Source organism: Calliphora vicina, chromosome 4, assembly GCF_958450345.1.
Source record: "Calliphora vicina chromosome 4, idCalVici1.1, whole genome shotgun sequence".
In the NCBI taxonomy this organism is placed as follows: Eukaryota; Metazoa; Arthropoda; class Insecta; order Diptera; family Calliphoridae; genus Calliphora; species Calliphora vicina.
Window position 1 is genome coordinate 41994767 of NC_088783.1, and position 18384 is coordinate 42013150.

General features: G+C 31.9%; 1 protein-coding gene across 2 annotated transcripts in view; it reads left to right on the forward strand.

Annotated features, from left to right (window-relative positions):
• Snx27 (sorting nexin 27) overlaps window positions 1-10093 on the forward strand; it is a 39969-nt gene extending 29876 nt beyond the window's left edge. For both annotated transcript variants that reach the window (XM_065507546.1, XM_065507547.1), the window contains exons 3-6: window positions 8010-8092; window positions 8171-9006; window positions 9076-9254; window positions 9322-10093. In XM_065507546.1, the coding sequence (XP_065363618.1) occupies window positions 8010-8092; window positions 8171-9006; window positions 9076-9254; window positions 9322-9390 (1167 nt within the window). In that variant the 3' untranslated portion in view covers window positions 9391-10093. The remainder of the gene's footprint in view (window positions 1-8009; window positions 8093-8170; window positions 9007-9075; window positions 9255-9321) is intronic.
• The last annotated feature ends 8291 nt before the right edge of the window (window positions 10094-18384 follow it).

Sequence of the window (18384 nt, forward strand, 5' to 3'; positions counted from 1 at the left end):
TGGGAAAAAACTCCCTGGGAACAAACTCCCGGGGAATTTTTTATTCATAATTGGGCTGATAAGCAAAACACAGCGACTACCTCGATTTTTATACCCACCATCTAAAAAGATGATGGGCGCGGCGTATTGACTTTGTCACTCCTTTTGTAACACATCAAAATATTGAGTGTATGACTTAAAAATGTGGGCTTAATAATAGATGGCGTATCTTTTGAACGCTTTTTTTTTGTTTTTAATAACTTTTATGACATTTTGAAGGGTATGTATCTGTCATTTATTCTCTCAGCAAGAGAGCTATATTCGGCTGTGCCGAATCTTTTATACCCTTCACCAAATTATACTATAAAATAAAAAATTTTAATATTTTTAGGTAAACAAATTTTTTTTTCAAAGTTGTTTTTTTTAATTTTTTGGAAAAAAAATTTTTCGAATTGTTTTTTTAAAATTTTTAAAATTTAAAAAAAAATATTTTTTAAAAATTTTTTTTTAATATTTAACGAAATAAACTTTTGGTGAAAAAAAAATTCGGATTAAAAAATATTTTTTTCCGATTTTGACCCATTGTAGGTCGAACTTACTATGGTCTTATATACGTCGTTGCAAAGGTCTTTGAAATATCTATCATTAGATATCCATATTGTCTATATTAATGACTTAGTAATCCAGCTATAGGTCAAAAATCGAGGTTGACCTGGTTTTTTCCTTATATCTCAGCCATTTGTGGACCGATTTTCTCTATTTTAAAGCGAGTCGGAAGAATTCCGGAGATTTTGATGTATGAATCGTGTATGTAAGTTATTTGGGAGCTTCGGAAAGTTTCAACAGACAGACGGACTTGGCTTAATCGAATCCGCTATCTATAAGGATCCAGAATATATATAATATATAGGGTCGGAAAATTATATTGTGGAAATTACAAACGGAATGACAAACTTATATATACCCTTCTCACGATGGTGAAAGGTATACCCTTCACAATGCGTCATATGCTGGAAGTTTTGCTTTTCTTCTTAAATTTAAATAATAGGGCCTATGAAGCACACCGATTGCTCACCAAAGCTGAATGTGTTTTTCCACGTGCGAGAGGTGGTTTGTTCGGTTCAGAAGAGGTGATTTTGACACGGAAGACAAAGATCGCCCAGGCCAGCCAAAAAAGTATGAAGACCAATAATTGGAAGCATTACTTCATGAAGATTGTTGTCAAACTCAACAAGAGCTTTGTAAACTCATTGGGAGCTACTCAAGCTACAATTTTAAAACGTTTATGAACAGCAGGATTCATTAAAAAGCAGGGGAATTAGGTAACATACGAATTGAAGCCGAGATACCTTGAAAGACGATTTTATATGTCCGAAATGATGCTTGAACGCTATAAAAGAAAATCATTTTTGCACCGAATCATTACTTGCGATGAAAAATGGATCCATTACGATAACCCGAAGCGTAAGAGATTGTTTGTGAAGCCCGGCCAACCAGCCGAATTGACACTAAAGCCATATATCCATGGCGCTAAGGTAATTCTCAGTATTTCGTGGTAGCAAAAGGGTCCTATCATTATTATGAGTTGCTGAAATCTAACCAGACCATCACAGAGAACCTGTATCGAATGTAACTGATTCGTTTAAAGGGAGTATTGGTGGAGAAACGCCCAGACATGAAACCGTAATATTCCATCATGACAACACACGGCCACATATTGCAATACCTGGGGTGTTACTCTCTATTGCGATGCGAAAGCAATTTCGATACGAAAGGTAAATGCGATAAGAATACAATTTGGTACTCCGTGTCGTCTACGCAAACGCCTTCGCATAAAGAAGCAACACAGGCACCACAAAATAAACAATAGCGAAGAATGACAAAATGAAATGTCAAAAGTTGTAAATAAAAACATTTTAAACAAATTTTTTGTGCGATGCGAAAACGCAATAAAGGGTACCAATTGTACCATTTTTCTTTCGCATCGCAATGAGAGTAACCCCCTCTTTTAAAAACAATTAAGAATAAAGTTGTTGGGAAGTTTTGCCTCACCCGTTTTATGGTCTAGACCTTGCCCCGTCCTACTACTATTTGTTTCCATCGATGCATAACGCTCTCCCTGAGATACGCTTCCCTTTGAAACACAGTATCCGATATTGGCTTGATTCGTTGTTTGACTCAAAAGATGAGCAGTTCTTTTGGCTCGGAATCCATATGTTGGCAGAAAGATGGGAAAAGGTCATAGCTAACAATGGCCAATGCTTTGAATAAATTTATATTGTACAAATGTTTCAAAATAAAAGCTAAAAATTTGAAAAAAATACAGCATTTTTAAGTCATATACCCAATAAAATCGGCCCAAAAGTGACTGAGATATAAGCAAAAAACCATGACTACCTCGATTTTTCATCTATTTTCACCATCAACATTTATTTTACCAAACTTTTTTTCACCAAAAATAGTTTTTAATCAGACCTATCGCGAATCAATATGTTCCCTTTTCCTTTTTTCGTTCATAAACTTTGTTCACGTGAAAAAATTCCCCATGTTGTGAAATTTTTAGATGGAATTTGGTAAACAATAAACAGCTGTTACGAACAAGATGAACTATTGTGAATGAAAAGTTCATGGTAGCAATTTTCCCTTCGAGAGAAATGGATATTTCATGGGTACAAAATTCCACATGTTATTGTCCATAGGGGTGAATATTTCACATGAAATATGTTTCCTTTCCCCATTTGTCGTTCATCAACTTTGTTCAAGTGAAAAATTCTTCATGTTGTGAAATTTTTAGATGGAATTCTGTAAACAATAAGCAGCTGTTATGAACAACATTAACTATTGTGAATGAAAAGTTCATGGGAATATCATGATAGCTTCGAGGGAAATGGATATTTCATAATAACAAAATTTCTCATGTTATTGCCGATAGGAGTGAATAATATTTATCGTAAAGTATACTTTGGTAAAGGGGATATAAGATTCGTCAATGCCTAATATAGCACTCTTACTTGTTTTATTATTGATTTTCTAATGGAAAAAAGAACATGAATAATGTACTATATTATTTACAAGTCAATTAGTTTAAGTATTTAGCTGCCATGTGCAATTTATACTACTAAAGTAATATTAATTAGTTGAAAGCTGGCTGCCTGCATTTGAAATAAAGATCATCCTTTTAAAGTGGCTTAAAGACGTTTGATGATAAGGCACATATTTATTGAACGTTACTTGATGATTTTTATGGCAATAACCTATAACAGACGGGTTGAAATGACACAAGTGCCTTTAGAAATGTATTTTAACTATGTTCTTCTAGCGTAATTACTATAAGGGAGAGATTTTTCGTTATAACCGGTAACAATTTTGTTTATTTATAAAATCATATGTCTGCTGCAGCAACAAAATACATTGACTGACATGTATTTTCTTGTTGCAAGTGAATCGAAGTATCTTTCAACAACTTCACTTATAAATTATCTATATAAATTCAAAAACTTATTTGATGAAAAGATAAAGTTATTAATATATAATACTCTCATTCACAGTCATTTGCGTTACCTGCCGATGCTATATGCGTACAAAAAGACAGCGAATTTCAAAGCTCTTCAAAGTTCTCAGAACAAAGCACTGAAACTAGTTTTTAACCTTCCGAGATATATCCAAAACTCTCTTACCATTTACATGTTTAAAGCTTTGCATAATATTGGGTATCGCACCATAGAGTTTACTATAAATCAAACATATTTTCATACTCGAAGCAGTTCTAATATACTGGTTAACAGATGTAGAGGTTCGCTGTATTCTATGATTTAAAGATGGAAGAACAGACTGTGATTTGTACCGAAAGTTTAAGTACAACCAAATTCCTTAAACTCGATTGTGAAAATAGAAAATGTGTTCTAAATAACTGTACGCTCCTTTCCGAAATCATCATTCTCTGGATATTTGGAGATCTAGATATTTAAGGGTAATGAATATGCAGACTGAGCTGCAAACAACCCAATAAAATATCCATTAATAACAGAAGTCCCACCATTTGTACCAGTAATTTTCAACTTCCATAAAAAGCTTCAACAGAAACAACACCACAAACAATAGAGTGCATCAAAAAGCTAGTTAAGATCGCATAATTACACCACCTTACAGTAAACATATCAGTCGAAATGATTGTATTCGAATAACTCAACCAAAAATGTTAACAGTGCTCTGAAGATCTCACAATAAACCATTATCTAAAAGAATGACCAACGACCTCAATAAATGAATCACAAAAGCAACTTCTCAACTGCCAAAATAAGACTACAGCCACAAAAATAATAAAAATTCTGAGAAATGCCAATTTATTAATTGAACTTTAAAATTTAAATAGTGTAATGGTCTAGTAGCCCACACTCATTCATTGTATTTCATAAATTTAATTTTACTTTCTATAAATAAATAAAACACAAGTAAGGGTGTTATATTCGGCTGTGCCGAATATTCTATATCCACCATTAATATGTGACAATAAAATATTTTTCTGATATAGAGGTTATATGGAAGGTAGAGTCAATTATGGACCGATCCTCTCAAAAGTTGGTAGAAAAATTAAGGTTACTAATGGGCGTATGACTTAGAAATGTGGAATTTTTTAAAATTTTTGCTTTTATTTTGAAACATTTGTACAATATAAATTTATTCAAAATATTGTTACGTTTTAACCTTTTCAAAACGTTTGGTTTATTTCCTTAAAATAAACCGGATACTTTTGATTGCAAATAAAAGCCGTTTAGTAGTTTGAAAATTGTAACAACTCTTTATTTAAAATGTACAACAACAGAATTAAATAGTCACTCAATGTTTTTTTTTATACACGTTTATAAATTCTCAGAAATACAGACGCTTTATAATGTATACGAATTCACTTGAAAAATACAGCACACTTTAAGGCACTCAGTTGATGTTTATTCAAATAGCGTCTCTGATAAACTGACTAACGACTGCAACCTCTGCCACTATTTATAACACTGCCATCTGCACTCTAGATTGCTCTTTAACTGTCAAAGTTTGAATATTCTAGATCACACGCCATCTGTGGTGTAATTTCTACAATGTTCTTTAACTGAATATTCGAGTTCAAACAGCGTTGCCAACTTACGATCAAAGGTCAACTGAAAGCTTTTATTTAATAATGCCCACAGATATGTTACAGTTTGCTATTACAGCACTGTTATTTGAAAGCATTATGCTACTTTTAAATCAGCCCTTAAAATCGTTATATTTGAATTCAAGTACAATTTCGTAACAATATGTATTAGCCATTGAACTGCTCATCTTTTGAGGCCAAGCACAAATCAATCCAATATCGGATACTCCATTCAGAGAGAGTGTTCTGAATCGCTCGAAATAAATATTATTCTAACGGGGATCGGTCTGGGCTATAAAGCGATCTGGGCTAAACCACTTCATTCTAAATAGTTTTTAACAGGCATTGCAATATGTGGCCGAGCGTTGTCATGTAATATTCCATACGGTTTAATGTCTGGCGCCATATTCTGTGCGCTTCTAACCAGAATTAGTTGCGTTCAGTACAGGTTCCTTGTGATTGTCAGGTCAGATTTCAGCAGCTCATAATAAAAAGGACCCTTTTGCTCCCACCAGATTTTCTTTAGTGCCGTGATTATTTGGCTTTGGTGTTGTTGTAGCAGCAGTGTTTGCTGAGTTGACAGCCCTTGGCCTGGGAATGTGTCGTGGGAATGTGGCTTTGGTGTCCATTCGGCTGGTTGGCTGGGCATCACATATATATTACGTTTCGGTTTATTTTAATGGATAAATTTTTCATAGCGGTGCAAAAATGATTTTCTTTTATAGCGTTCAAGCATCATTTCGAACATGCAAAATCGTCGTTCAAGGTCTATCGGCTTCAATTCGTTACCAATTTGCCTGCATTTTATACCCTTCACCTTCGAGAGAATGGTATATATAAGTTTGTCATTCCGTTTGTAATTTCCACAATATAATTTTTCGACCCTATAAAATATATATATTCTGGATCCTTATAGATAGCGGAGTCGATTAAGCCATGTCCGTCTGTCAGTCTGTTGAAGTCAATTTTCTGAAGACCCCAGATATCTTCGGGAAACAAATCTTCAATAATTCTGTCAGACATGCTTTCAGCAAAATCGGTCCACAAATGGCTGAGATATGAGGAAAAAACCAGGACAACCTCGATTTTTGACCTATATCTGGATTACTAAGTCATTAATATAGACAACATGGATATCTAACGATAGATATTTCAAAGACCTTTGCTACGACGTATATAAAACCATAGTAAGTTGGACCTACAATGGGTCAAAATCGGAAAAAATTTTAACCCGAATTATTTTTCACCAAAAAACAAAATTTTTTTAAAATTAAAAAGTTTTAAATTTAAAAAAAAAATTATTAACAATTCGAAAAAAAAATTTTTACAAAAAATGGAAAAAACAACTTTAAAAAAAAATTAATTTTGTTTATCTAAAAATATTTAAAATTTGTATTTTGAAGTATAAGTTGGTGAAGGGTATTTAAGATTCGGCACAGCCGAATATAGCTCTCTTAGTTGTTTTCCTATAATGGATTTTGAAATTGCTGCTTGAGTAGCTCCCAATGATTGTGCAAGCTCTTGATGGGTTTTACAACAATCTTCATGGAGTAATGCCTCCAATTTTTAAATTTGTTGGCTGTTCTGGACGATCTTTGTCTTCCGTATCAAAATCATCACTTCTGAACCGCACTAAAACCATCTCTCGCACTTTGAAACCGATGGAACACATTCACAATAAGCTTTGGTGAGCAATAGGTGTGCTTCAGATGCAGTTTTTTTCAAATTGAAGAAGTAAAGCTAAACTTCCCCCATATGAGGCTATTTTGACACAAAATTCGACATTTTCTAAGCAAAAAAAAACTTCATTGTTTCCACTATATGTTCAATAATTAAGTTAGATTAAATGACAGATATGTATCCTTCAAAATGAAACAAGTTATTAAAAACAAAAACCGCATTCAGAAGATATGCCATCTATTGAAAATCCCGGATTTTTTTTTTATTTATTATTTTCAATACAAATTTTTAAGTGGCCCAAAATTGGAAGATCAGAATGCAAGAACAGCTGCGGTGGCCATATGCACAAATTCATTTTCAAATTTTAATGATCTTTCATTTAGTGATCTTTGGAATAAATTTTATTTTTTTTTTTATCAAAATTTACTTTATTGTGTTATTTTCAATTTTGAAAAATCATTGGGGTATGAGAAAGCTTTCCGTAAGACGGCTGCCGCGTTTGCTCACTATCGGGTGCACACATGTGGAGTTTCCAAGGCAAAAAACCATGAATTAGTCTACGAAATGCTCCCCCTTCCACCCTATTCTCCGGATTTAGCCCCGAGTGACTATTTCTTGTTTCCAAACCTGAAGAAATGACTCAGCGGAAAGAGATTTGACTCCACAGATGAAATCATCTCACAAAAAATACCTATTTTGATGACCTCGACAAATCTTATTTTTTCGAAGGGATAAAAAAAATTGGAGAAACGTTGGACAAAGTGTATGGAGGAGACTATGATGAAAAAAACAAATATTTTTTATACACAAACACCAGTGTTTCATTCAAAAACTCACGGACTTATTGACCCGCTCTCGTACCTAAAAATATATTTGAAGTTTTTTGGTTATCTTTTTTGAGATATCCTTTGTTTAAGGAAAATTTTTTGCTTGAATATCCTATGTGCAGAATAAAAGGATATTTAGGAAATTTATTATGATAATTTTTTATCATGAACCTGTGTACCAAGTTTTAACAACTTTGGAATGGGAAAGGTCCGATGCCTTGTTGAAATTTGTTTGTTTCCTCCCTATAATGGATTCATTTTGGTACATTGCAAACAGAAATACGAACTTATTCTAGTCAAATTGAACTCTTTTATTGTAATTAAGTATTTAAATAACATGTATTTCTTACTGGTTCTTGCATTTTATTTATGTAAATATTCTTTTATCGTTTCAGGAAGCAGAAAGACTTGAACCTCAAGAAGATCAAAGTGGTTATTCGTATATTGATTATTCAGACAAACGATCATTGCCAATAAGGTAACGTACCATTATTTATTAAACAAAATTTCCATTATTTTTAATAACAAATTCAATTATCTCCCATTTTTCTTTTAGTATTCCTGACTACAGCATCATCAATCGTAATGGTGAGCGTTATATTGTATTTAATATTCATATGGCCGGACGCCAGCTGTGCTCGCGTCGCTACCGTGAATTCTCCAACTTACACTCCATTCTTCGCAAAGAGTTTACCGGTTTCAATTTTCCCAAATTGCCCGGCAAATGGCCCTTTCAATTGAGCGAACAGCAATTGGACACACGACGACGCGGTCTCGAACAGTACTTGGAGAAAGTGTGCGCCGTACGTGTTATAGCCGAAAGTGATGCGGTCCAAGACTTCCTAACCGATTCCGAAGATGATATTTCTGCCTCGCCCGTTGACATTAAAGTCATGTTGCCCGATCATGAGGTCACCACCGTGTCGGTGAAAAAATCCGCAAATGCTCAAGTGGTATGGGAGATATTAGTACAACGCGCCAATTTCACTTCCTATACCCAGCAGTATTTCTATCTGTTCGAAATTGTCGAATATAATTTCGAGCGTAAGCTGCAGCCCCACGAAATTCCCCATCAGTTGTATGTTCAGAACTATAGCACGGCCTCGAGTACATGTCTGTGTGTTAGGAGATGGCTGTTTTCGGTGTCGCGTGAACTGACCTTGCCGCAGGGAGAACAGGCAGCTAAATTTATATTCTATCAGGCCGTGGATGAGGTAAATCGTGGCAATATACGGGCCGAGGGTCGTCTGTATGAATTGAAAGCTCTACAGGATGCTAAAAAGGCGTCAGAGTATTTGGCATTGGCACGCACATTGCCGGGTTATGGTGATGTGGTATTTCCTCACTGTGCTTGCGACAGTCGTAAGGAGGGTCATGTGGTGCCAGCAGTGGGTAAGTTTAGCTGTTTAACAGAACTAAGTAAATTGATTTTATTGCTCATTTTTGTTTCGGTTTCTTTAGGCATGAAAAGTTTTCGTTTGCATGCTTGTCGTGAAGACGGCTCATTAGAAGCCCAAATGGTGGAGTTAACTTGGGATAGCATAACACGCTGGGAGAGTGATGATGAGTCTATGTCATTCTGTTTCCAATATAATCGACCCGACAAACCAGCCAGATGGGTTAAGGTTTACACACCTTATGTAAGTTTCTTTGTTTTAAATACAAAATTATTTATTATTTAACTAATTTGCATTTCATACCTTTTAGCACGCTTTCCTTTCCGATTGTTATGATCGCATAATGGAAGAACGCAAATGGGAAGATGCTGGCGATTAACAATTACAACAACGTTATTAGATTTTAATTTAGTTTGTAATAAAAACACACCCCCTCACTTAAAATTATGTTTAAAATTTAACAAAAAATCGTTTGCAAAAGTTACAAACAAACAAAAAAATCTTTATAATTTTGTAAATTATTTAAACACTTGAAAATAAAACATGATTTATTTTCTAATTGTATTTAGTATCTATTGCATATGAAACAAATTTATTTATCTATATTATTATTATAATTATATTATATTATTATGCATACACTTATTTTACAACTGTATATTTTTCTTATACTTATTACTACATCAATTTAGTTAGCATTCGTGATAATTTTGAGCGAAATTATTTAGCGAGTATTTTAGAAAATTTAAACTGAATTCCACAAGATTTAAAATCATTCTTTAAAGTTTTCAATTATGTATTATTGTTGATATTTTTGTTTTATTTAAAAAAATATCCAATATTGATTTAAATTTTTATATGTATGTATTTTGTTTATAAATACATCTATCTAAATGGTTTTCTTTTCTTTTTTTTGTATTATTTATGGCAAAATTATATAATCATTATGTATTTAAGCTGACCATTTATATATTAGACTTAATAAACGCCATTCTGATCAAAAACTATTTCTTTAACAAAAAATATATATTTAAATAAAATCAGACATACATATTTTCTTTGTATTCAACATATATATTTAAGAGATTTTACTTGTTATTAATAATTGTATGGAAAAATTCAAGTTGGTATGAATTAGATATTTTTAGAAGTTCTAAAAACAATTCTTTAACTTATGAAACTTCACTTGTTATTTGAGTTTTCTGCAATTTTTCATGATAGGTACTATGATATTATTTAAAAAACTAATGTTTTTTGTCACGTTCACTTTAATAAAGCTGATTAAAAGAGAGTTACAATTTAGAATTCGTATATCGAAGAAAACTTAGAACAAAATACACATAGAAGCTTTACTGAGACACACAAAAACCTAAGTCTGCTGCAAAAACCCTAAGTCTTTCAACAACAAAATACATGTAATCATTGATGTCCATTTCAGTGAAAGTCTGCGAATTTACTTCTATGAACAATTTTTTCACAACAAAACAACGTAATAAAATAAGTAAAAAAAATATTCTATTAATACAAATTTGCCGAAAATGATTAATATCGAAATCTAAATTATCACCCCTATCGCGAATCAATCACCCCTATCGCGAATCAACATTTCACATGAAATATTTTCCCTTTTCCTTTTTTCGTTCATAAACTTTGCTCACGTGAAAAAAATTCCCCTTGTTGTGAAATTTTTAGATGGAATTTTGTAAACAATAAACAGCTGTTACGAACAAAATCAACTATTGTGAATGTAAAGTTCATCATGATATTCCCGATAGCAATTTTCCCTTCGAGGGAAATGAATATTTCATCGGAACAAAATTTCACATGTTATTGCCGATAGGGGTGAATATTTCACATGAAATAGGTTCCCTTTTCCTTTTAATTTTTACATGGAATTTTGTAAACAATAATCAGCTGTTACGAACAAAAATCAACTATTGTGAATGAAAAGTTCATGGGAATATCACGATAGAGACAAAAAACGTTCTATCTTTTTTTGCTTTCAATATTCATTAGATCTGTAAATGCAGTTCTCTCCTATGTTCTGTTGGCTTTAAGTATCAGTTGAAAAAAATAAAATAATTGAAATGGCTTTAGAAACTGAAGCCATTTTTAGGGACTTAGCTCTTTTGATTTTTATGATTTTGTGTTTTTTGGCTGAACTTAGCACATTTTCTTATAATAAATTTTAATTTCTCGTTTTATTATTTTATATTATTTAAATACATAACAAAAAACAGTCTTATTTCATTGCTATAAAACAAAATAACTCAAAATCTTAAATAAATTAGATTTTTATTATTATTTCTTCAAAATTTATTTATTTTTTTTATTTTACAGTGAATTGTGTAACCATACTATAGTGATTACATCGAAAAATGTTAATCTTCAAAGTATTATAGCAAATAGAATTGAAAAAGTAAATTTAAATAGCATATTCAATGTTTTTTGCTGGACTTAGCATGTTTTCTTATTATTTTATTTTTTGTGGAGTTATCAGTTTTGAGTATCACTGAAAAATCATCAGTTAGAAATAAAATAAGGAAATTTTTTATTGCAAAATATGTATCTTATGTTTTACTATCTTTCTGCATCAAAATCTTATTTTCAATCAAAAGTGGACTTGTTACGTTTGCGTACTAAGCTAACGATTTTTAGGTAAACAAAAATTTTTTTTTCCAGTTGATTTTTTAATTTTTTGGAAATTTTTTTTTTTGAATTATTTAATTTAAAATTTGTTTTTTTTTAAATTTTAAAATTTTTTTAAATTTAAAATTTTTTTTTTGTTTTTTAAAAAAATATTTTTTCCGATTTTCACCTATTGTAGGTCCAACTTACTATATCAAATATCTATCATTAGATATCCATATTGTCTATATTAATGTCTTAGTAATCCAGATATAGGTCAAAAGTCGAGGTTGTCCTGGGGCCGAATTACCGCATTCGATATCGAGTAAATTCGATCGTAATTTTCTTATTTGAGATTACGGCATTCGATATCGAGCATGAAATTTAGTACATTTTGTTATAATTAAGATATCGAAATTATTTTTCGATACGATAGTACATTCGATCACGAGTGCGGTAATTCGGCGCCTGGTTTTTTCTTCATATCTCAGCCATTTGTGGACCGATTTTGCTGATTTTAAATAGGAAACTTCTCGAAAGCATGTCTGACAGAATTATTGAAGATTTGGATCCCAAAGATATCTGGGTTCTTCAGAAAATTGATTTCAACAGACAGACAGACATAAGGATCCAGAATATATATACTTTATAGGGTCGGACAGTTATAGATCAATAACAAGTTCATTATTTAAAATATTCCAAAAACTCGTGAATGTTCACGGCAATCACAAAATTCTATGCCATCGAAAATGGAATTCTTTTAGTATTTTGCTTTTTCACAAAGAGTAATAATTGAAGCCATTCCCATATAAATGACAAATGGTGACAGGTTTGTGTATAACCAAAATTAGAAATCGTGTCAGTTTATCTCTTTATATCAAATTTTTAATGGATTTTTTTATTTGTATCCAATTAAATTTTAAAACTAAAGACATTTTTTAGATTATTAACGAAGTCTACATTCTTAAAATTGAATTGAACAAATTTCTGGTTGCCAATTTGGCGACTCAATCTTCTGATTTTTATCACATAACAGTATAAAGCATATACTCAAATGTAGGGGCAATAGAAAGAACTAGTTCTTAATCTTGTTTAAACTTGAATCTAGGCAGAGCAAAGTAAGTTAACATTGGATTACATTTATTGGTAGATAACTATTCTAATTATTAATTGGCCAACAAATGAAGTCTTTACTCAAAAGGAGGTTAGTTTTCGCTAATATCATATGAAACGTATACATTGGTAATAAAGCTGACAGTTTCAAATTGTATAAATTTGAATACATTTTAATAATTCGAAATTAATTAAAAGCTCTTGCTTTTGAAAAAAAAAATTTAAAATTTTTTTTTTCAAATTTATTAGTGAACAAAATTTAAGACAACCTAATTTTTTTTGGTGAAAAACAAATTCGGGTTAAAAAATATTTTTCCCGATTTCGACCCATCCACTTACTATGTCATTATACACGTCGTTGCAAGGGTCTTTGGAATATCTATCATTAGATATCCATATTGTTTATATTAATGGCTTAGTAATCCAGATATACAGCCCAATTATGAACAAAAATTTCCCGGCAGTTTTTCCCTTTTCTTATTTTTCCTATTCAAATTCTGTGTTAAAAAACGAAAAGGGAAAAACTGCCGGGAAATTTTTTTTCATAATTGGGCTGATAAATAAAAAATAAGTAGAAAATCGAGGTTGACCAGGTTTTTTCCTTATATCTATAGCGGATATATTGACGTATTTGGGCGCAACGGAAAGTTGGTTTCAACATACAGACGAACATGACTATATCGATTCTGCTATCTACAAGGTGCGGCAAAAGTAATTTTTTATTTAACTAAACTATTTTCACAATAAAAACTACAAATCAATCTTAATTTCAATCAAAACTGAACAATATTTAATTAGAATACTTATACAGCCCAATCATGAATAAAAAATCAGCGTGAGTTTTTTCCCTTTTCTCATTTTTCTATTCAAATTCAGTGTTAAAAATGGGAAAAGGGAAAAAACTCTAGCGGATTTTTTTATTCATGACAATATGTTTTTTCCATACTTGAAATTATTTTAAAAAAATTCTGATGTCAACTCCTAACTTTCTTCTACTGCATTTGCTACTAAAATGTTGTACAATCTCTGGACATTTCACCAAATGTTGGACGTTTACATTTTCATGAAAAAACTTAGATTTGTAAAATTTTCATTTAGCATTTTGTATATGTAAAAATCTTTAAACATTATTATCTTTAAATATTTATTTTAAGTCATTTATAAAGTATAAGTAGTAACAAAACAAACAAACAAAAATTATATTTAACTTAGAAGAAAAGAAAAATCACATAAATCCTAAAGAAATTGAAAACATTAATTACTTGAACGAATTATATAAAAAAACAAAATACATACATGATCACTGAAAACAAATCATATTTTTTAAAATAAATATAAACAAGCAATTAAGAAAAACAAAAACAAAAAAACATTACTGTTTAAAAACGATTTCTAAAAATATTGTTAACATTTTATTATTATTACAAACAAAGGAAATAAAACAAAAAAAAACGAATTGAAATGAAATCTGTATCTAAGTATGTATGTAAGTTTAAACAAATTAAACTTAAAGAAGGAAGATCAGTGAAAAATAATACTAGCACGCACTTTAAATAGTAAAAAATTTGCACCTTTTGCCCCTCGGGCAAATTGCTTATAAGAAAAGGTATGATGATTGAATGTGGGATAAAAGTCAATTTATTTTTTTCTTAATTTCTATTAGAATCGAATGAAATATATAGTTTACTTAAGCAGTATTTAAACATTTGTTTAAATGTTTATTGAACATTAAAAAATAAAGAACTTTTAAGAGATAATTTATTTACAGCCTAAATGTAGGCTGTATTTTAATATTTCAATATGGATCCAGTTAGAATATTGATCAATTTAAATTTGAAACCATATTTATATTCAATTTAAATTGCATCAATTCCAACTAGATTAAAATTTAAATACATATTCAGCCCAATTATGAATAAAAAATCCGCGGGAGTTTGTTCCCCGGGAGTTTTTTTCCCATTGAATTTGAATAGGAAAAATGTGAAAAGGGGAAAAGCGAATTTTTATTCATAATTGGGCTGATTGAAATAATTGTGTAAAATACAAATGTTTGTGATGAATTTTATAAACATAAGTAGTAAAAGAAAATTAATAAAAAATTTATTAAAAATTCTTGTAGACGCTTTCCATTGTCCGCTTTTACAATGCAGAAATTGAAAGGCAGACATTTTTCTCATTCTCTTTTGAACAACCTGTGCTCTCTGCTTTTAAATTTCTGCATTGTAAAAGTGGAGTTACTACATGTTCAAAGTCCACTTTTAGAAGTAAAAAGTTCTCTTCTCACTAATACCCATTTCAATATTATACTTTTAACCTGTGATCGCTTAACAAAACCTGATGACATTACCTAACATAGAATAAATACATAGAACGGAGGGATTGAGAAATGTCAATGAAACAAAATTATAAAAAATTACTCTTTTGACACATATAGAGGTGATACAGTAGCAAAGTACAAGGTGGCGCAAAAGTAAACTTCCGATGTTTTTTTGGCTGTAATTAAAAAAAAAAAATGAAAAACTGATTCTTCTTGTGGATTATTTTTATTTGGTCATGTAAATGGCCGTCGCCGCAGTTGATTGTCATTTGAGCCCTTTTTATGGCATTTTCCATCACTTTGGCCAAAACTTCCGGCGATAGGTCCTCACATTCTTGACGGATATTGTCTTTAAGAGCTGCAAGAGACTGAGGCTTGTAGACGTAAACCCGCGACCACAAAAAGAAGTCTGGAGCGGTCAAATCAGGCGATCTTGCTGGCCAGTGCAAATCGCCACGGGAGATTAGGCGCACGGGAACTGCATCCTTAAGCATATCGGTTGTGACACGTGCAGTGTGTGCCGTTGCACCGTCCTGTTGGAACCACATGTTTTCCAATCCCAATTCATCAAGTTGCGGCAAAAAGAACTCGTTGATCATTGCACTGTAGCGCTCACCATTCACAGTAACCGTTTGGCCCGCGACGTCTTCGAAGAAAAAAGGTCCGATGACTCCTCCAGCGAAAACAGCACACCATACAGTGACTTTGAGCGGGTGTAATGGCTCTTCGTTGGTTACACGCGGATTTTCAGTGCCCCAGAAGCGTTAATTTTGCTTATTTACGTACCCGCTAAGATGAAAATGGGCTTCATCACTCATGATTATTTTTTATGAAAAATCATCTTCCTCTTGGTGGTGATTAAGGATGGCATTATTCCGCGTTCTGTAGCAGTGTAGCGTAACATTGTTTATTAACGTGTATTTCGCATGTGTTTACTACACAAATGTCAAAACAGAACTGACATTAGGGGCCAGTCGCAAAATTTATAACATTTTCTGATAGGAGGATTACTTTTGCGCCACCTTGTACATGGCAATACATTCTCATGAACAGACTGCTTAGGGTTTTGGTTCTCAGTTACCCATCTGGATTTGTTCAAATGTCAACAGGACAGATCAAGCTCTTCTCTCAGACATCATTATCCGTTCAGACATCATTGTTCTTCTGACATTTTTTATTTAATTTACAAGTAGGTCAGAGGTTGTCATTAGGTTTTTATGTATATAAATATTTAAAGAAATGTTTTGTGCTGTTAACCATTTAAATTAAGAATTATAAAAGTTGTATTGTAGTACATATTTGTGTAAACATTTTATCAGCAACATTGAAAACATATTCCAGCATTAAAAAACCAAACAAAAAATTGTATAAATATTTCATTAGTTTTAGAGATAACATGACAAATTTACATTTCTTTACAACTATCTTTATAAAATGTGGGTCATATTTGAGGCTTGGAAGTAAATTAGCTTAAAAACTCACTTGGTTTTTGACAAATTAATTAATTTTTAATAATTGAAATTTTTGTAAAATTTTTAGCTTGTATTTTGAAACATTTGTACAATATAAATTTATTTAAAGTATTGGCCATCGTTAGCTATGACCTCTTCCCATCTTTTTGACAACATATGGATTCCGAGGCAGAAGAACTGCTCATCTTTTGAGGCCAAGAAATAATCAAACCAATATTGGATACTCTGGCGCCAAATTACCGCATTCGTGATCGAATGAACTATCGTATCGAAAAATGATTACGATATCGAAATTATGATAAAATGTACTAAAATTCTTGCTCGATATCGAATGCCATAATCTCAAATAAGAAAATTACGATAAATTTTACTCGATATCGAATGCGGTAATTTGGCACCTTTTCTAAGTTGAAGCGTACCCCAGAGAGAGCGTTCTGCATCGATTGAAACAAATAGTAGTCGGACCCACTTTAGTCCCAACCACTATATTCTAAATAGTTTTAAACAAATGCTCGCTTCAACAAATCAGTTGTGCTCGGTACAGGTTCCCTGTGATGGTCTGGTCAGATTTCAGCTGCTCATAATAGATAGGACCCTTTGGCTCCCACCAAATACAGAGCATTGCCTTACCGCCTTCATGTACGATCTCTTACACTTCGGGTTATCGTAATGGATCTATTTTTCTTTTATTGCGTTCAAATATCATTTCGGACATACAAAATAGTATTTCAAGGTCTCTCGGCTTCAATTTAAAATTTCCCTGCTTTTAGATAAATCCTGCGCTGCTCGAAAACGTTTAGAAAATGCAGCTTGAGTATCTCCCATACCGTGAGCCTTGAATTTAGCGATTAAATTACGCATACTGGTTTCTAAAGACCACCGGACTTAAGTCACAAGAACGAGTCAGCCAATTGATATCGCCGAATTGAGAAATTACATGACCGGGAAATTTTTAAAGCAACAACTGAATTGTTTTGATTCATTATTAGTAACATTACACAGTGCAACACTATGAACCTAAACAGGGGAAAAAAGGTAAAAAAATCGAATTTTTTAAAGTTTTTAGCGATTTTGATCTTGAAGATGACGTTTTTTTGATTTTATATGTACACAATTGTCTCAGAGAGAAAATCAAAATTCCAAACTGTTTGCAAGATATAAATAAGCCTGAGAAAATTATCACTTTTTTGAAAAAATGAAACCGAAGCTCCAAATATTTTGGGGCCCATAAAAAAAGTGCATGAATTTGGGCAAAACTGGGAGACAAGAGTGTTTTTTTTTGGTCTTTTATCACGTAGTGGTGTCCGTATATGGTTATATTTCCATGCTGATACTCACAGTGTTATCAGAAACCATGAACCTGGAATTTTGCGATTATTTTACGCACAGCGTTTTCTGTACAATTTGGATAACTAGGAAGAGCAGGGATCGAATTACCACATTCGATATCGAGTAACATTTATCGTAATTTTATTATTTGAGATCATGGTATTCGATATCAACCAAAAAAAATTTATAATAATTTCGATATCGAAATTATTCGATCACGAATGCGGTAATTAGGCCCCTAGTCGAACTATTGCAACTGATACCGTACAATTTTCAGCATTTCAATAATAAATTTTCTTAATTAAAATTCGTTGCTCGAGAGTTTAGCGTTCCACGGTAAAAATTTCCCAAGTTTGTTTTAAATAAATCTCAAAAAAATACTTCCAATGAAAATTTTGATTCAAAATCAGATGTTTAAAATATGGATACTTAATGATAGATATTTCAAAGACCTTTGCAACCCGAATTTTTGTTAAACAAACAAATTTTTTTCACTAATAAATTAAAAAAAAAA